The sequence below is a fragment of the Trifolium pratense genome, linkage group LG2 (genome assembly GCF_020283565.1).
Source record: "Trifolium pratense cultivar HEN17-A07 linkage group LG2, ARS_RC_1.1, whole genome shotgun sequence".
NCBI lineage: Eukaryota > Viridiplantae > Streptophyta > Magnoliopsida > Fabales > Fabaceae > Trifolium > Trifolium pratense.
Window position 1 is genome coordinate 14,144,574 of NC_060060.1, and position 20,134 is coordinate 14,164,707.

At 33.4% G+C, this 20,134-nt stretch overlaps 3 protein-coding genes across 9 annotated transcripts; 2 read left to right on the forward strand and 1 right to left on the reverse strand.

Moving 5' to 3' along the window:
* Positions 1 to 1,063: 1,063 nt before the first annotated feature.
* LOC123908189 (HMG1/2-like protein) lies at positions 1,064 to 2,438 on the forward strand. Of its 2 annotated transcripts, none has more exons than XM_045958742.1 (7): positions 1,064 to 1,220; positions 1,321 to 1,422; positions 1,537 to 1,594; positions 1,688 to 1,732; positions 1,826 to 1,906; positions 2,021 to 2,101; positions 2,198 to 2,438. In XM_045958742.1, exons 1-7 carry the CDS (start codon positions 1,180 to 1,182, stop codon positions 2,213 to 2,215), a joined length of 426 nt encoding a protein of 141 aa, XP_045814698.1. In that variant the 5' UTR covers positions 1,064 to 1,179; the 3' UTR covers positions 2,216 to 2,438. The 2 variants fall into 2 exon arrangements, with proteins under 2 accessions (XP_045814698.1, XP_045814699.1); XM_045958743.1 differs by having other exon boundaries at positions 2,021 to 2,098.
* Positions 2,439 to 4,006: 1,568 nt separating this feature from the next.
* Positions 4,007 to 12,437, forward strand: LOC123907412 (cancer-related nucleoside-triphosphatase homolog). Of its 3 annotated transcripts, none has more exons than XM_045957680.1 (7): positions 4,007 to 4,118; positions 4,218 to 4,305; positions 4,381 to 4,471; positions 5,120 to 5,204; positions 5,457 to 5,613; positions 5,809 to 5,934; positions 12,339 to 12,437. In XM_045957680.1, exons 1-6 carry the CDS (start codon positions 4,077 to 4,079, stop codon positions 5,922 to 5,924), a joined length of 579 nt encoding a protein of 192 aa, XP_045813636.1. In that variant the 5' UTR covers positions 4,007 to 4,076; the 3' UTR covers positions 5,925 to 5,934; positions 12,339 to 12,437. The 3 variants fall into 3 exon arrangements, with proteins under 3 accessions (XP_045813636.1, XP_045813634.1, XP_045813633.1); XM_045957678.1 differs by lacking the exon at positions 12,339 to 12,437 and adding an exon at positions 8,849 to 8,928; XM_045957677.1 differs by lacking the exon at positions 12,339 to 12,437 and having other exon boundaries at positions 5,809 to 6,085.
* LOC123907410 lies at positions 6,217 to 15,611 on the reverse strand. 4 transcript variants are annotated; one of them, XM_045957675.1, is made up of 25 exons: positions 15,319 to 15,611; positions 13,987 to 14,120; positions 13,807 to 13,891; positions 13,424 to 13,477; positions 13,187 to 13,278; positions 13,008 to 13,108; positions 12,694 to 12,760; positions 12,193 to 12,568; positions 11,569 to 11,889; positions 11,088 to 11,291; positions 10,847 to 10,942; positions 10,708 to 10,768; positions 10,465 to 10,592; positions 10,129 to 10,375; positions 9,829 to 9,971; positions 9,616 to 9,740; positions 9,262 to 9,385; positions 9,127 to 9,185; positions 8,835 to 8,925; positions 8,575 to 8,752; positions 8,229 to 8,330; positions 7,488 to 7,609; positions 6,926 to 6,985; positions 6,679 to 6,793; positions 6,217 to 6,442 (listed from the first exon to the last, which is right to left on the reverse strand). In XM_045957675.1, the coding sequence occupies exons 1-24, from the start codon at positions 15,358 to 15,360 to the stop codon at positions 6,692 to 6,694; spliced, it is 3,114 nt and encodes a 1,037-aa protein (XP_045813631.1). In that variant the 5' UTR covers positions 15,361 to 15,611; the 3' UTR covers positions 6,217 to 6,442; positions 6,679 to 6,691. The 4 variants fall into 4 exon arrangements, with proteins under 4 accessions (XP_045813631.1, XP_045813632.1, XP_045813630.1 ...); XM_045957676.1 differs by having other exon boundaries at positions 6,217 to 6,385; positions 15,319 to 15,569; XM_045957674.1 differs by having other exon boundaries at positions 6,217 to 6,385; positions 6,671 to 6,793; positions 15,319 to 15,541.
* Positions 15,612 to 20,134: the final 4,523 nt, after the last annotated feature.

Consider the following 20,134-nt stretch of genomic DNA (forward strand, 5'->3'; position numbering starts at 1 on the left):
AAAGATGATTAATCCTTATCGAGACACATATGCGACACACAAGATGAGTTATCTCCTAATCGAATTTTTTCCATACACAAAAGTTACATATCAATCTCATAAACCAATAATTTGTTGGTAAAATTATTTACCTTTATCTTGAATTTGAAATCTTTTTTTTAACCTCTTGAATGAAATCTTTGTTTGTTAGTATTATTATTATTTTTTACATATAGAGATATGAAAGCAGATCAATAACTTATAATTACACCATCCGTGACAATATATAAACAAAAACCACCTTTCTAGGTTCATTACATGTTTAATGTATCTGGTCTATACTATAAGATAGATACATTAAATATACAATAAATTTAAAAAATTAATTTTTGCTTATATATTATCACGGAAAAAGTATCTCTTATTAATAAAAAACTTATAATTATCAATTAGACTATTGGAACACATTTCAATACAACAGTACAATTAATTATTTTTTTGATGAAAAACAACAACATATAATTTTTTTTTATTAATCCTCATATTCTCGAATGAAGAAGCTCTAATAATTAAATTTCAATAGTAAAATAAATAAAATATAATAATTTTTTTTCTTTCAAAAATTAGACTCAAATTTCATAAATTTCATTACAGTAAAAACTCAATAACCATCAAATAATTTCATCACATATATTTTTGTGCTATAACAAATTCTACGATTTCGTAAAAAAAAATAAAAAAATTCTACGAAAAATATCTTAAAACCGATTTTACCAGCGTAACCTTGAAGCAGTGTCGCTAATTTCGAGTAGGGCAGACATCAAACTCACATGACAAATCCGTAAATTCCCAAGAAACCAAAACACAAAATAGTCATTTAACCCAAATATCACACGCACGACCCTCACACGTGCACACTTCGCAACTCTGAATCTTCAAAAACTTTCACTTCTTCACAAAAACACACACAAAGAAAACACAATAGCTAATACCGCGAGAGCACACGGATCGATGACGTGTCCAAAAATTTCAATATCCCGCGTAAACCCGTGCTTCAATTTTTATTTTCCCTCCTTATCCTTTTTTCACTCACTATCAAAAACCGCACCCCACGCTCTTCATTCTTCACAATTCAACTTCACTCTCCAAAACCCTTTCTCTTCTCTGTAACCGTTTTTCTCTCTTCCAACTTCAATCACCATGACGAAAACCGTTTCCGATGCCAAACCTGTTGATAACCGGTGAATTTCTTCTTCCGATAGTTAGATTCAGTATCGTGTTTTAATCTGTTAGATCTGAATTTTTTGATTATGTGTTCGATTTTTTGATTTTGTTTGTTAGGTTGAAGCGCAAGGGCGCTGGAGCTGGAACTAAGCAATCGAAGAAAGCTAACAAGGATCCAAACAAGCCTAAGAGGCCTCCAAGTGCTTTCTTCGTGTTCATGTAAGCTTCGGTGCTTAAAATTGTTCGAATCTAGCTAGTTTAATTGAACGTGTTTATTACGGTGAAGTTCGATTTGATTCTGATTTTAGTTACTTGTTTTTTGTTATTTTTTAGGTCTGAATTCAGAGAGCGATTCAAGAAGGAGAATCCTAACAACAAATCCGTCGCTGTGGTTAGTTTTGCGATCTAGTGTTAGATTTTAATTTTGTGTATTTTTGATGTTGTTTCAAGTTTTCTCATGTGATTTACTGTGAATTTCGATTAGGTTGGGAAAGCTGGCGGAAAAGAATGGAAGCTGATGACTGCTGCGGTGAGTGATTTGCTTCTGGTTCACTGAAGAAAATTGTTGAAATGTTAATTCGCTTTCTGATTCTGATATTGTTTTGTGATTTGCGTATTTCAGGACAAGGCTCCGTACATGGCCACTGCTGAGAAGAAGAAGGAAGAGTACGAGAAGGCTATTCGTGCTTACAACCTTGGCTTGGTATTTGCTCTTTTTTTTTCTTCTCCATATTAATTTCTGCAACTGTAATTTTCTAGCGTTCTGATTTTACTTAATTTTCTTTTGTTATTGATTGAAATAATTTTGATGTATTAGTCTGAGGGCAAGACCGAGGAAGAGGGATCTGACAAGTCAAAGTCAGAAGTGAATGATGAAGATGATGATGATGATGATGATGTAAGATTCATCTAATTGCTTTCTGCTTTTTTAATTTTTTGTTATATTGATTGTTTTGTTGATAATTGATTTTATTGCTTTGTTTATGTTATTCAGGATGAGGAGGTTGCGTAGAGATGATGGAGGCAGAAGAAGCTTAGGATTTACTGCAATAGAATAATTTTCTTAACAGTTTATTATGAATTTAGGAGACTTTGTAATCACAGCTATTTGTTACAAATAGTTCTTAATGTTAGGGTTTATCTTAGTTATCAAACTTAATTTTAGGCTCAGCCTCCTCATGATCTGTACTTAATCCATCCCTATTATTGATACAGTCTCAGTTTGTTATGGTGCATTAATTTTCTTCTTTTGAATCCTATTGTTATAATTGCTTGTTTCGAATTATGTAAAAATAGGTTTTTACTACGAAGCAATTTTATATCAGTACATTGTTTAGGGTTTCTGAACTGAAAATTTTATATAGCATCCGCTACAACTTTGTATTAATGGTCATGTAGGTAACTATAGATCAATTAGTAAACTAAGAATGGGGTTAATGAAATGCTAATGAGTATCGTGTTTGGATAAATATTTGATCATGTGCTAGAATTAAATATTAGTTTCATGGACAAAACTTGGTGCTTGTCACTTATGTTCTTTGTGTTTATTATTTAAAATGTAGTACTTTTTGGGAGCATAATAAACTGAGATATTTTCGGATTTGACTCATTTGAATATAGATTATGGTTGGTTATGTTGACAGTGACACTAGTACATTTTAATACACTCCAAGGCCAAAGCCAGAAGTGGTTCTTTTTGTCGCAATATAGTACTCACTAATCAGAGCAACTCCAAAGCCACATGTGATGGAGGCTAGAGTTGGAATTTCAGTTTCAAAGTTGGATCTCTTTGTAATTGTGTGAAAGCAAGGTCTTCAGAGGTTAAGTTCGCCATATGATTATTTGGAGCCTTTGGAGATATGGAGATGACAAATTTTGTGATATCATCGTCGAAGCTCCAAAACAATTTGAGCACATGCAATAAATATTGTTGCTGCTCGTTTCAAATACATCAAGGTTACACTTCCATTTAGATGTGTATTTGTGATTCTATTAGTAATTTTTATTGTTGCTTGAGTAAACCGTTTTCCTCAAGCTTGATTTTTGCTTTTGGTTGTCTTTCTCACCAGGGACTAGAAAAATGTCATCATAGAGATATACTCGACTCAAGTGGTTAATTTGATGAAACACTCTAGGGAGTGGGGATTATATTGTAAAGGACTAAAGGTGATCACATTTTTAAATGATAACTTTAGTGAGGTTATTAGGATGTAATAGCTAGTACTCTGTTGATAATCTCCAATTTATTAGGATATAATAGTTACTCTGTTGATAATCTCCAATTGCTTTTTTTATTTTTTTTATCAAGTTTCAAGTTGCATTATTCTTTTGTTGGTTAATGAGATGCACTTGTTCTTCTGGTTGTGGGTTGTGTAATAAAAATGGACCTGGATTGCATGCATTCGCTTTTTCGGTGCAGTCGTGCAGTCGGGCTACTTGTAGCCGTTCGATCAAGATCGAACAGTCATGATTTAAAAACTTTTTTATTGACTGCATTTATTTAGACCGTCCGATCGTGATCGAACGGTTATAAAGTGACTGCACCAAAATTTCAACTGCACACAATCCATTTCCAATAAAAATACTCATATTGATACGAAGTATTCACCAACTTTGTCGATAATTAATATTATTTAAGGACTTGACCGACCACTTTTAGTGATACTCTCTTCCAATCACACACGAGGAATTGAGTCGGGTTGACTCGGACCAATGCAATGTTATTTTGAGATAACTTGTTTTAGCCTTAAATTATAATAATAATAATAATAATAAGAAAATATTGTCAAAAAAAAAAAAATAAAATAAAATAATTGATTTCCAACATAGGAAAGTATATTCAGCATTTGGGCGAATATTGAGAAACAGAAACAATGGCTGGTGCTGGAAAATGCTTCCTTGTAACAGGTCCTCCTGTGAGTAATTCCTCCTCCAATTTCTACTTCTCCTCTCCTTGAAATATCTGTTATTGCATCGTTAATAATCATTACTCATAATCGATTAATTGATTATAGGGTGTGGGAAAAAGCACTCTTATTATGAGAGTCTTTGAAACCCTCAAAGCCTCCAATCCTACCCTCAAGGTTCAGGGTTTCTATACTCGTAAGTATCTCTTCCTCTTCCTTCACCACCCTTTCACCAATTCCTTAACCATTCAATGGTATGTTTTGTTTGTAGGTGAAGTTAGACATGCAGGTGAGAGGGTTGGTTTTGAAGTTGTCACTCTTGATGGTCGCACATGCCCACTTGCCTCCTCCAACTTTTCAAGGTTCTGTTCTTCATTACCTTGCTAAAGATACAACCTTTATTTGTTTTGCATTAAAATCAACAATGTTTCATTTGTTTTTTCTTGGTGACAATATGCTTTTTAGTCAATGTTTTAAAAACCGAAGCAGACATTGAACTGACGAGATATCATGGTTTAAGTTCAACCAATTTAAACCACTTGAACTGGGAGGAAACAACAATCAAACCGTTCAAATAGCTAAACCATAGCCCGTAAACAATGCCTGTTCTTGGTTTAATGGATTGAATTATCCGGTTTGGTTTTTAAAACATTCATATTGGAAAGCACATAGAAAAACTTGGGATGCGTTTTTAGGTGTTTTTGAAAATGGTGACAACTGAATTTGGATTAGATGCCGTCAAAATACACTTAGTAAGTGGTAACTGCGTGGATTGAGATTGGACGGTTTTGATTCCAAATATATATTTGTACTTTGCTTTGGTGAAGTCAAAATATGAACAATCCTATCCATGGACTGAGATGTGCTGAGTGCTGTCACTTCATGTTATTTGGCAGCAGAGCAGACAACCTAGATCCTACATGACATCGGTTTTGCTGGCTTTGTTGGTTTTGTCAGATCTTTGCTTATTTGATTAAAGGGTGTTAACTGTTATTTAATGGCATTGGCAGTCAAGAGTCTCACAGATGGCCTAATGTTGGGAAGTATAAAGTTGATGTAGCATCATTCGAGTCGCTAGCACTGCCTGAGTTGCAGGTGAGTTTGCTTTTGCGTCCTGCTTGTCACCAATGTTTCGCTTATGCATTTTTCTCAACTTTATATAAGATTATTGTCATAGTAGGTGGAGAATAGATTAATATTTTGTCTAATATAGGACCATCTTCGCATGCATTTACTTGCATATAAAATAAGTGGTACCTATATGCTGCTTTAAGCTGCTCCCTTGCATTTCTGAGTGTAAATTTATCATTCAGGATGTACAAAGATATTGACACACTCAATGATTAGGTTAGAGAAGACACTGATCTTTTCTTCATTGACGAAGTTGGTAAGATGGAGTTATACAGTTCTTCATTCTTCCCTGCAGTTCTAAAAGTTTTGGAGTCAAATATCCCAATTTTGGCTTCCATTCCAGTTCCAAGATTTGGCAGAGATATACCTGCAGGTAAATTTCTCATACTTTCAAAGTCCCTATTTTTCAAACATCGTGTTTCACAAATCAAGATGGGACAAATCTGTCAGGAGATCTGATATCCATAAATCTTGTAGATCTGTTGATGTTTTGAGGATATTGAAGCCACTATCTGGCTAACGGATTTGCTGAACCTGTAAATTACTAACCTTGTCCATATTTCTGCAGTTGCAAGGTTGAGGAATCATGCAGGAGCAACTTTGTTTACATTGAGTGTTAGTAACAGAGATGCTGTTAGAGAACAAATACGTTCACTTTTGGAAGATCTGTTGATAAAGCACTAGTCGTTGCAAAGTTTGTCTTCTGAACTCATGTTATGTGGAATTTTCTTTAAGTTCTAATTACACTGTGATAGGGATCACCATTTGTCACGAGTCACATCCATCAGCTAATACTCTTATTAGTTAAAATAAAAGGAGAAGATCTCAATGCAATTTGGATGTCACCTTTTGACTTTGTCATGTTTAAGAGTTGACATTTTAATTTGCTATTGTGTGTATGTGTAAATATTCCTAGGTGGACATAATTCTACCAAAATAATTATTCTCTCCAAAGAGTGAAAGTGAAGAGAAAATATGAACATAAGCTTATGATATTTTAATTTACAAATTCCAGAGCAAATGACTTGTGTATGTCCTTGAATCAGTTGTGGGTCTTTATCAATATAATGTATCACATAAAGTTGGAGCTATTGCTGTTTCATTTGCTCCGTTGGTTGTGGTCGGTCATCTGTCAAGCTTCTCTTCTGTGTGCAATCCACATACGTCAGTAATGGAGCAGGTTCATTTTAAAAGAAACAAAACTAGCACAGAATAAATAAACCAAAATTAGTTTTCCTTTTAGAGAAATTGTAGGTTGGTGAGTTTGTTGAGCCTTAAATAACAAAGGAACTAGAACCTATGAAGCACATATTCACACAAAATAAAAAGAATATATTAAAAAAGGGAAAAAAATAATTTAAGCAAACTTACATACAGAATATATTAAAAAAAAAATACAAGCAATTGAAAAAGGGAAAAAAAATCATAACCTTAGTACCTAACAGATATTATCAACTTTGTTTATCTTGTTCAGCTTTTCTCAGCACCTGTTTTGCCCTTGATAAAAATGATTTTGCTGTATTTTGTATCTCTGTAGTATGTAGCTCAATACCCTGTCAAGTTATAAGAAAATATGTAAACAAATACATATTGGAATTTTCATTGTCCTTATTCTTCTTGGATACATTGGCATGTGCCAAAGACACACCACATCATTTCTATGACTTTGTCAACATATAAGATACCTGTAATTTCCTTATGTTTTCCTGCAGCTTGCTTTCTTCCAATTTAGCAACACTTGTTTCCTGCAGTGCCAGAATTGTGATTAGTATTCATATTTCAGAAACAAAAAAAAAACACTATTCTAATTATGAATGTATGAAAACTATGCTAATCAAATAGTGACCATAAGTATAGATCATCGCACGTGTCTCAGTAGTCTTTGTAATAGTTGTTCCTTGGTACATTTTAATGCTGTAAGTCTAACTATCGCATCAACTTTTAGAATTCATTGAACCTATAGGCTATAGTTACCAAGTTGAAATATATCATTTTTATTCTGATTGAAAATCTCAAAATGGCAAGTTATAGGTTGTAGCTTATTGATAATGATCAACCTTGACACTCAAACTACATTTGCATAAACAGTTACATTTACCAATACCAACTCCAGACAACAAAATAGTCCCTAGCCAACACATTTAACGTGTAAAAAGGCGCCATAATTGCGAATTGTTTACATGGCAGAATGCAAGACAAGCCTTATAAAGTTATACTGAATGGTGGATGTGATAAATATATTCTTACATTGGATGAAGATAGAAATCCATATTTCTTCTTAATTTGATTGACTGCATCAGCTTTCTCATCTTGTTGCTCTTCCTTATCTGATGCTTTCTGGTTGTTTCCCTTCATCTCTTTCACTTTTCCTGTATATTGGATCCAATAAAATTAGTATATAGCAAAATTCTCTACCGTCTCTGGTAAGCAAAATATCTTCGACTTACATTGGTATTTCTCCAAATAAATATTCTTAGAATTTGAGTTGAGTCTAACTCAATCCTACAAAACCAGCTTGTATGATTGAGACTGTCCACCACTTATGAACACATTTTCAAGCTATATCTCATCCAATGTGAAACTCTTAACATATATAAATCATGTCAATCATAGTAGTATACCTACAGTATATACTCTATAGCATATTAGAGTTATTACATTTTTCACTTTCGTATTATTGTTAGTAGCACCGAGCATGCACATAGTATGGTAGAATAAAAAAAAATCTCATTAGTGATATAAACTCAATAAGTATTACCATTATGCTTAACACTGCATTTTGCCACAAACCGTAGGACATAACACGAGAGACCAGTATCAATTTGACCATGAGTACTGGAATACATAATAAGATTCTGATCTCTGTATAAATCCCCTATAATGGCTCATGTTTCATCGCATTTAGAGCAGTTCAAGTTCTTGTTTCTTAGGTCAAATATGAACATAAGAAACAATAGTTTGCATAAAATTGAATTCATTGTCACAAACCTTTCAGAGCCTGAAATTTGCCAGCCAATTTCTTCTTATTAAGAGCTCCTAATATGCTTTGTTCTTTGCGTATTTCTCTATGATGCTCCAGATCTGTGTCATCTATATTGGAAGAAAAGAGAACACCTCATATTGGTTGCCTTAAACTCAAGTATCTATATGCATAAAATGAACTATAGGCTATATGGAGAAACCAGCTGAACTGTCTCAGAAAGCATATTGACATGTGACTGTAATTTAGTCATGTTTTATAATAATTTCGTCACCAATTAAAACAAACATTAACTCATTGACACAAAGCAGAAACTTCTCCTTTTTGTCGTACATATCTGAGGCATTGTTATACCTAAGTTTGATTCTAGCTGATTTTCATCCACAGTATAGTTGGCTTCTGGTGGAAAATTTGCATGTGAAAATATTGCAGAGAGTTCCTGGATACTTTCTTTGGGATCTTCTTTTTCCATTAGGGGCATGTACTTTTCTTTACTGCCAGTAAAATCTTTGACAACAGAGTTGAATATGCCCTACACATAGACAGGATTAAATACATTCTGTTACAAAAATAATGGATATAGTTAGAAAAATTATTAATATATTACTGTCAACCTTCTTCTCCTTAGGTATGACCTGGTAAGGAACAAGCTCTTGTGATAGCATTCTTTCCTTCCTGTAGACGCAGCCAACAGAGTCCAAAAGCCTACAATGAAGTCAAACATTATCTAATGAGACTACTAATCTACCATTATCATCAGTAAGTATCACTTTCATCTTTAGTTGCCAGTTTGAAAAGAGAACAAAAAAGATATGACTGTAGGTTATTTTCTATAGCTAGGAAGAAGTATTTGAACTATAGGAGATTGATAACAAGATCTCCATTCCATTCTTTAACCATATATACCTGAAAATATTCCTCTGGACCAACAATGAGACAACAGAAATTTCCTGGTCACTATTCACCTGTAAACCGTTCTCAAGTTAATTTGATGTTATAAATATCAAAAGTTTGTTATCCTAGAGACAGATACAGTCATACCAAAACAATCTCGCCTCTGGATGAACAACATATCTGGCTGTCAGAAAATGACTTCAACTTCGGAGGTGAATAAGTGAAGCCTCTAATTGAAGTTTTCACTATCAAAGATAATTCTGGTAAAGACCTACATGATTAAAATTTTTGAAATAAAGTAAATAAAACATCATTGTGTCATGAAAATAATGGAATGTGAGACTATTAAGAAGGGTTTAGGGAACATGAGGTTTTATGAATATAAATGATTCTGTATAAGAGAAAACATCTCTCCCTAGATCTAACAGTCTACGCAGCCACCGCACTGTTTGGTGGCTGAAGGGGATCCATTTCCGTGCAGACATGAGAAAGAACCACCACCTTAATTCTACTTTTCCAGAGGTGAAAAGTAGTATGAGACCAATGTCAGAGGCGCTGTGAAATGTCGATGCCCAGCAACAGGAAGAAAGAGAGAACTTCTTTTTGTAAAGCACCTTTTTGATTCCCTAAAACATTAGAGTGTAATTGTTGTAAGTATTAGCTAATCTGCTGGTTCTTTAGAACTAATAAGGATAGAAATAAAGAACACCATACCTGTAGAGCATGCTCAAATGAATAGATATATAAAGCCTTCTCAGAACACAACAAAATGTACATTTTCTTTGTTGTTGCATCCTCAATATGATTCCCTTCTCTCAAATATAAGCTATCTTTTGTAATTGGTTCACCTTGTTCATCTGCATAACATAATAAAAAAAACTATAGTCCTTCATTGCTATTACAAATATTTTGACATTTAAATCCTAAACAGAATAAGCATTCAGATTATCGGTAACTTATCTAACAATGTGTTTTAATAATTCATCGTTGTATCAACTCTGCAAAAACTCTTACCCAAAACCTGCATAAATAAAGCTTTAGATGGCTTCTTAGGATGAACAGTTCCAGTGCTAAGTGTATTTCCAGTTTCATTATCCAGTGCCAAAACCGACGAGTCCTTTGTTCCAACTGCTAAGATGTTTTTTGAGAAACCATATAAACTGCATGTTATGAACTGCAGAGAGATGATACCAGTAGAAATTTCACTTGCAAAATGTTTCTGATACAACAGAGTTGGGCCATCTATGTTAATAACTGAAACCTGTAACAAATTGGTAGATTATTGCACAAATTAGTATTGCACATGAAATTTGTTTCCTTGGAACAATGAGCTAAATAAAAGTATCTCACGTTTCCTTGATCAGTACCAACAGCAAGATGCCCTGAGCTATGATCTATATTCATACAAATTACAGCACCAATAGTTTGTATAAGTTTCACACTCTGGATAACATGATCAACCCCTTTCTTTGTACTTCCTACAAAAGAGAAATGAAAATGCAAGTCACTATAAACTGAAGTGTGAACTCTGCTAGTTGTTCAATAACTAATTAAACATGTTGTAAACTAAGTAACAAGCTGTACATAAAATACCAGTAAGAGACATGAAACTGTTGTAGGCGTATGGTTCGGGTTTGAATCTGAATATACGAACCTGTAGATCATGTTCATATATATCATGCATACTATAAAATAATAATCAATGGTGATGAGAATTTGCAAATAACCTCACCATTCCACTCTGATCACCAGAAACAAGGAGAGGAGTGTTGATGTCAAAATATAATTCTGTCAAGGGTACACCACTTAAAGAATGATCATTTTCACTCTGCATTAAGATGAATGAAAGAATAATCATGAGTGAAAAAAAGTTCATGTTCCCGGACTTAAATACATAGGAAATATAATAGCTGCCATTAATACTCCTATAAGTTGATCTTTGTTAGCTAATAGTGCAATCAAGATTTTATTACCTGTTGCTTTAATTGCAAAACTGGGATGAAAAAGGGACATGATGCATCCCAAAATGTAATGGCTCCATTATGGTGTCCAGTTATGTACAAGTTTTTAATGTTTGAAAATCCAGAAAAGTTGGCAGAACTCAGGTTAATCCCATCTTTATGATTTGTTTCAATTGTAATAAGCTGTGGATAATTTCTTAGCATCTGACTGTAATACTGTGACCAAAAATAAAAATAAAAGTCAAATGAATAATATATTGAGGAATCAGATATTCAACAACAATAATAACAATAGAAGTTTTTCATTCATATACACCGTCGGTGTAAAGATTTTTACACTGTCAATCATTTACAATCATTAGACCATTACAAACGTTTGGCTTCAATCATTGTGATTTGTTAACAGTCTAAAACTTATATACCAACACTGTATCGAAATTAAACTCATAAAAGAATATGGTCCAGTAGCAGAATAGTTTCACAACCCTATTACCTCATCTTGAGAGTAAAATCCATTGGGAGTGTTGGAGATGAATTTTGCTATGGTGATGCAATCAGCTAGTGGTAGCTTCACCATAACTTCCTTTGGCAGTGAGGGAGTGGACTTAGATTGGCATTGCAATAGATACCTTTCAATCATACTATCATCATACAGATACACATGGCCTGATTTCCCAAGCAAAATCAAAGAATTTTGTTTATGTTTGCTTTGCTCATTTGAGCTTGATATAATCTCCATGTCAACACATAATTCAGACAAATATAGTCCTAACTTAATTGTGCGAGTTTCGGTATGTTCATTCAACAACACTACCTGATTCATACAATCATATCAGTAAACATTAAAGATCTATTTAGATTGACTTATTTAAGCTTATCTACTGACATAAACACTTGTAAGACTATTTGAAAGAGTATATGAAAACAACTTATAAGTTATAACACATGCATAAGTTGTTTTCAGTTTATTTTTATAAACTCTCCGGGATAGCTTATGAAAATAACTTATGACTTATATGCAAACAATTTGACTTTATTTTATCTTTTGTTATAAAAATAACTTATGTATAAGCATTATATGACATACGCGCCCGATGTCAGCAAAGTGTTCAAATACCTGCATTGATTGAGAAGCTCCCAAGACATATAATCTACTAGTCTTTCCTTCAGCATATATCCATTTTACTGATACTATACAAGTTTTATCTGATTTATATCCTAAGTTAAATTTGAACATAGGAATGTTTTTGCTGCTATGGTCAGATGCTGAGACATTTCCTGCTGTTAGAGAAGGGATACTCCAAATGTAAAGCTCTCCATTGCTATACCCTACAGCTACTTTGCTTCCAAAAGGACACATCCAACATGCACAAGACACTTTCTTTGTTTCATTATGTAGTTGCTGTGACAAACTTCCACCACTTCTGAAAATGCATATGCTTTCTTGAATATCCCATAATATTATTTGACCCTTTCTAAAGATTATGAGAACTCTGCATTGAACACATTAGAAAAAATAATTTTGATTTTTTTGTTTTTGTTTTGTGTAAACAAAAATGAATTTAATTAGTATACACTGTCTGAATCACGTGACGTCGTTTGCAAAAATTAGTATTACCTCTTAGTTTCAGCTGCTGGTTGAGGCAATATGTGTGCCACAACGGTATCATCAAACACTTCATTCTCTGGATGATTATAAAGGAACTCGGTTGAATATCGAACCACAATTTTAAAGATTATGTGATTGTTTTAATGCAACAAAGACTATTCAAGTCAATATGTAGGTATATATATATTATTGATTGACGATTTTCAATTAAGTGACTAATTCGTTATTTTATAAATTTGAGAGACTAAATTGCTTCTCTGTTACAATTTCGAGGACTAAAATACTGATTTACTCCCAAAAATATGTATCTCATCTAATCTCACCAAAAGAAGCTGAGAGGGGTATGGTGTAATTCATTTTTTCCACATGCAAATCTTGATGAAGCTTCAAAACTGAAATATCACCACTAGAAACTCCAATATACCTGCCAATGCAGATACATGTTCATAAGTCATAACATTTGGTGCTTCTTCAAAATGCATTTTCTCAATAGCTTACTTACATGTAGAGGCTGTGCTGAATGATTACAAAAGAAGTGATTTCTTCTTTAACAATGTACAAGTCACACAACAGTTTCTTGTCTATGTCCCAAACCTAAATGTGAAATGTTAAAATTTCTTAATCAACAAGGTGATTATGATTATTGATCATGGACAATATACCTAGTAACAATGAAATGAAATAGAAACTTTGGAGTGTATAAAAATTTGAGCAAGTTCATAAGTATATATATACTTGCCTCAATATGGTTATTTGAAGTAACATTTATAAGGATGCCTTGATTCTTGATGAACTGTGCATGCATATTAAATACCACAGTATTGTTAACTAGAAAATCATACTAGAAAACATATTGGACTAAGTTTTGCTGCAGTAAAAAAGCACAAAATTTTCACACAATTTTCAATCTAAGCCATTAAATATTGATCAGACAGTTCATAATCATATTGATAAAGTTAAAAAGTCACTTAAAATGATCTCAGTCACACATTTTAGATCAGTCGGTCCAAATTAAAATTGTGTGAAAACAGTGTTAAACTTTACAAATCCGCGTCCAAAAATATTTTCGCAATATCAAACATCAAGACCATGAGACATTTGAAAAGGACAGAAAAATGTAACCTGGAAAAACTTGCTTGGCACTGGCTTATTAGATTCAAGTAGGACTTGAGTATTATCTTTACCAAATAACTTAATCCTCCCATCACTTAAAAATAAATAATAACATGTTATCAAAAATCAATTTCAAGAAAATACTATAAGCTTGCAGTAACATTTTAGAAATGGATAGGATGGACATACTTGGTAGATAGGGCCAATATGTTGTGAATATTGTCATAGGCAAACATGGTACCACCTGATGGTACCCCATGATGAAATATCAGCCGTGGATCTACATCACTAGCTCTTAATCCAGCTGATGAATTTCCACCAAGCTGCAAAGTGAATACAAAGCTGGGATTAATGTTAGTTTTCTAGCTGCTTGACATGATCTTAAATGGAATTTACCATTTTTTCTAGTTCTATGTTTACGTGTGATTTTGAATAAATCACCAAATCCCAATCTCTGCATATAAAATGCAAGCTCACGAGGAGTCGCTCTTCGCTATTTCAATACACCAAAAAGTGTCATATTGCTTATAAGGGTTTAAATGTTTAATATAAAACTCATAGGGTTTAATACCAAAAAAATAAATAAAAAATCTTTGATTTCTCACAATACACCTTAGTCAATTTAGAAGATCCAAATCCTAAAATGTATGGGAAATCATGTTTGATTTTGCTCTATTTGTCAAAAAAATGTTTGGTTGCTCTAAGGAAATTATTTTTTTTATTTTTTTTTGGTCTTAGATGAAGTGGTAAAATCCACTGAATTAAACTCATATAATTGTGAGATTCCGGGTTCGAACCCGGGTCATGACGTCCGACCTAACAATTTCGCCATTTTTTGCTAGTATTAATCATCTTTCATAATTATTATCTTTTGATAGAATGTTTTTCATAATTATTGACTTGTAGTATGTTGTTTTTTTTTTTTCTAAAAAAAACTCAAATATACACACCCAATTTGAAACAAGAAAGTTCAAGTCAAAGAGACATATTATACTTCTAATTGAGGTTTTGTACGTAGTTCTGTGCCCTAGGAATATTTTGTTTTTTACTCTTTCTAGGCTATGTTTTAGTTTTTCACCACTAGTTGAATCTGGTTCAAGTGATTCCAGTCCCCTCCCGATCGCAGTTATCTCTAAATTTTTTATAATTTTTCTTTTTATTTTACTCTACTTAAAGTGTCGCAGATTTTTCTGTATCTCATTCGCTTAAAAAAAATACAAATAAGTTCTAATTATTGGAATTCGCAAACACCTTATTTGTTTGGGTTATAATATTTCTTCTTTTTATTTTACTCTACTTAAAGTGCCGCAGATCTTTCTGCATCTCATTCGCTTAAAACAAATACAAATAAGTTCTAAGAAATATTATAACCCAAACAAACAAGGTGTTTGCGAATTCCAATAATAAAGATCAAAATCATCCTATATAAGAAAATGAAATTACTAATTAAACTAATATGATGAACATGCAAACAATTAAGTAGACTGATATGATGAACATGCAAGCAACATATTGACTTACCTTCTTTATAGAAGCTTTCTCCACGAGCTTCTTGACGAACATGATGAAGAAAAAAGAGAGAAATTGTGGGTAGTCACAAACTCAAATATTGTTCTTTGTAATAATCGAAAACATAGTAGGAATTTATTTTTTAGTGCTTAATTCTCTTTCTCCAAAGAATTTTTAGACAAAGACAAATGAAACAATATACTCCATATAAGAGTTCTCTCTCTCTTTTTTTTTTGTACAAAATTTCTATTCGTTTTTAGCTCTTTTGTTGTTTTATTTTAATTTGTATAATATTTGTTAATACTGGAATTAATTTCTATAATATTTTTTTATACAAAATTTCTAGAACATGTTGACCATGCATTTAGTACTATAAAATATAAATTAATATATAGACTGCATTAAGAATAAAATCAAAATAAAAAATATTATCTCATAAGAAAAATAATGACAAACTAAAATTAAAAGAAAATAATCACCACCTCTAAATGATAATAAAACTTGATACCTATATAAAATACAAAGTCTCTACCAATTGAGAGCTAAATTCACGGGGACAAATACATTTAATTTTTTTTTTTTTTTGATAAGCAAAGAATGAATTATAAGGAGTACAAGGGGTACCCAACCCTTACAATTCTAAAAGAAACCATTAGATGCTAAAAATGCAAGATAATGGATCTTTACACCAATCTGAAAATACAAGAGAAGACTTAGAAGCTATTCTACCAACAAACCAAAACCAGGAGATATAAATAATTTGATTCACTAAGGATTGCAAGTTAATGACATCTCCTCTAAACATTATATTATTACGGGCTCGCCACAAGCTCCATGTGGTTGCCAACCAAATTACATGTCGAGCTTTTGCATAAGACTTATTCTTCACCAAAGCACCAAAGGATATAAAGTGCTGCCAACAAACTTCATAGGGGATAAAATCCACATTCAGCCAGACGAAAATTCCCTTCCAAATTTGTTGCGAAAAAGAACAGTTGAAAAACACATGGTCAATATCTTCCTCTTCTCTAAAACAAAAAGCACAACACAACTCACGCGAATTAACAATAACACCTTTTTTCGCCAACGCCATACGAGTTGGTAGTCTAGATAATAATAATCTCCATCCAAATATACTCACTTTAGATGGCATGTCATTTGTCCATAATTGATTCAAGGCTTCCACCACGTTCTCGTCAATTGCCAAAGTAACCACACGAGATAGTAGGAACACATACGTCGAATGGACTGAGAACTGGCCGGTTTGATGTATGTTCCATCTAACTCTATCTTTGTCATTCGGGTAAGGGAAAAATCCTGTCAACAAAGTGTCTAACTCTTGCGCTAATTCCTGCTCAGCTGCAGATAATACCGAACTCCAATCCATCTTCCACACCCAAGTGTGATCTTGCCACATACCACTAGCACCTACCACTATATTTGGATACAAAGCTTTATTGAACAAAATAGGGAATAAACTCTTAAAACAAACTAGTCCCAACCAAACATCATGCCAAAATCTCAAAGAAAGACCATCACCCAACACATTGCTCACGTTTTTTTTGAACCAATCCCCATTCACAACTCCCCCAATCTTCATGATATCGCGCCACCACAATGAGTGTCCTATTACATCGTTGGTTGATTGCGACATAAAATTATCTACCATATTCCCATATCTATACTTCAACAAAGTGGACCACAAAGCATTTTAATACCCAACCCACCTCTGTCTTTTGGTAGGCAAATAGTGTCCCAACTAACCCAGCAAATCTTCTTTGTATTGGAACTTCCACCCCATAAAAACTTCCGTTGAATGTTAACCAATTCTTTTAAAACACATGACGGTGCCTTAAAAAAAGAGAAAAAAATAAAGAGGTAGACTAGAAAGTACCGAATTGATAAGCGTTACTCTTCCACCAATAGATAAATGCCGACCATTCCAAGCATTTAGACGCTTCTTCATTGCTTCCACAATAGGATTCCAGGTTATCTTCCTCCTTGGGTTGGCACCCACCGGAATGCCTAAAAAACGGAAGGGAATAGAATCTACCTCACAATGTAGGAAAGAGGATGCGGCGGACAAAAAATTATCATCAAGATTAATTCCATAAAGCTTACTTTTGAAGAAATTAACCTTCAATCCGGACACCAATTCAAAACTTCTCAGCACCGTTTTAATGGACCATAAATTATCCCAATTTCCTTCACCGATCAATACAGTATCATCTGCGAATTGGAGTGTGTGAAAATGAAGATCATCTCTAACTTTAAACCCATGGAAACTACTATTATCAACAGCCTTTTGCATCAATCGAGTGAGTCCTTCCGCAGCTATCAAGAAAAGGAATGGAGATAGCGGGTCACCTTGTCTCAGCCCTTTGCCAACTAAGAAATCCTCTGTAGGACTACCATTTACTAGCACCGACATTGAGCTATTAAATATACAAGCTCTCATCCACTCCAGCCAATGCTGATCAAACCCCATACGACGCATCATATACTCCAGAAAATTCCAATTCACTGTATCATAAGCCCGTTCGAAATCTACTTTCAACATCAAGCACTTGTCTTTTCTTCTCTTAGCCAAATCAATCAGTTCGTTTACAACCAAAACACCATCCAAAATTTGACGATTAGGTAGAAAGGCTGTTTGACATTCTGAAATCAATTTTCCCATCACCTTTTTTAACCGAGCTGCCAAAACCTTAGAAAGAATTTTGTATAAGCAACCGACAAGACAAATAGGTCTATAATCAGACAGAACCTGAGGGTGGTCCTTCTTTGGTATTAACGCCAAAAAAGAAGCTGTGATCGCTTTTGGAAGAATGGCATTGCTATGAAATTCATTTAAGAACTCCATCACATCAGCTTGTAACACATCCCAACAAGTCTTCAAGAAATTAAAATTAAAACCATCAGGACCTGGACATTTATTCCCGTCACAGCTGCTCAGAATATCACGAACTTCCTCAACAGAAAAAGGTGCCAAAAGAGTATGGTTATCTGTATCTGATAAAGAGTTAAAAGAAATGCCATCAAGAAGGGGACGGTTGCTCCATTCCTCAGTGAAGTTCTTTTCAAAAAAATTCTTTACAAAGGACTTAACATCATCTACTCCTTGAACCCAATGATCGCCATCTTTCAGAGCCACTAATTGATTGCGTCTTCTTCTGCTTTTAATGGATTGGTGAAAATATTTAGAGTTTGAATCACCTTCTCTAATCCATGTTGTTCTCGACTTCTGTTTGAGTAGACTCTCCTTAAAATGAAGTTGCTTCCAAAATTCCTTATTCAGCCCCTCTAGCTTGAGATAATCTAAATCCCCATCGGAGTTTGCCAAAAGACCTTCAAACTCATTAATATCTCTAACTGTCTTCTCTATATTAAGATCAAGAAAGCCAAACACCTCTTTATTCCAATTCTTCAAGCTCTCCCTCAAAAGTTTAAATTTTTCTTTCAAAACGAAAGCTTTTTTGCCACTAATATTATAACTCTGCCAAGAAGCTTCCACAAAAGCCTTGAAATCCGGATGCTCTAGCCATCCGTTTACCACCCTGAAAGGCTTAGGACCCCAATTAATTTGCGAGCAAAGAAGCCAAACCGGACAATGATCGGAAATATCACGTTCCCCAATCCATTGACTTGTGACTCTACTCTTCTTCAAGAAACCGTCTGAAAGCAAGAACCTGTCTAGACGGCTCATAGCTTTACCATCTGAGCTAAACCAAGAAAACTTCTTCCCTAAAACAGGAACGTCAATAAGTTCCATCTCATCCACAAAATCTCTAAAAAGATTAATCTCACTCGACCTAGTGACTGTGCTTCCGCTTTTTCTTTCAGATGAGCGTAAAATAGCGTTAAAATCACCACCAACACACCATTCACTACTATCACCTCTTCTAATATGCAACAGGTCTTCCCATAGTTTTCTTTTTCCCGCTAAACTACATGGAGAATACACATTAACAATATTCACCCGCATACCATCCCAATCGACGCAAAGCCCTACAAAGCCATCTCCATAGAAAATATTTAATAAATTGAATAAACTAGAATTCCAAATTGTTAAAATACCACCAGATAATTTATTATTATTATTATTATTTGACTTGACCGCTCACTAACAATCAAACAAATGGCAGATACTACAAATAAATAAAAAATTGATACAACATATTTGAACAATGAGAAATGATTTTCTTAATGATATTTTTTGAGATAATTGATACCAACATATATTTAAACAATAAGAAATGATTTTTTCACATTTTGTTTTCCATTGTTTCAATCAAATGGGTATGAATAATGAAGTTATCTATATATATAATTCCTAGATAGTTCTCCTACTATCCATTTTAACCCTAATCCACATCACCCATTTACATCCAATTAAATCACACAATAATGCCACATCACTTTCTTATATTATATATCATTTTCATTTTTTTTTTTTCCACATCACTTCCTTATATTATATCATTCTCATCTCTATTTTTTTTATATTATATCAATCTCATAATAAATAATAAAGAATTATGATTCTCCAATTATCCAAAAATTGATGTCACAAGATGTTACAATTTTCTACATTATTATTGAATTCTACCTCTCCAATTATCCAAAAATTGATGTCACAAGATGTTACACTCTTCTACATTATTATAACATTTCTTAGTGACAATGAAGATGAACATAGTTGGATTCTCTTTCAATATTTATCCCATTTAAATGTCAACCGTTTTCATAGAAACAACAAAGAGTTTATAATTTAGTCACAAAAAAAAATACGAAGAGTGTATACATTATTGACTTAATTACATTATAA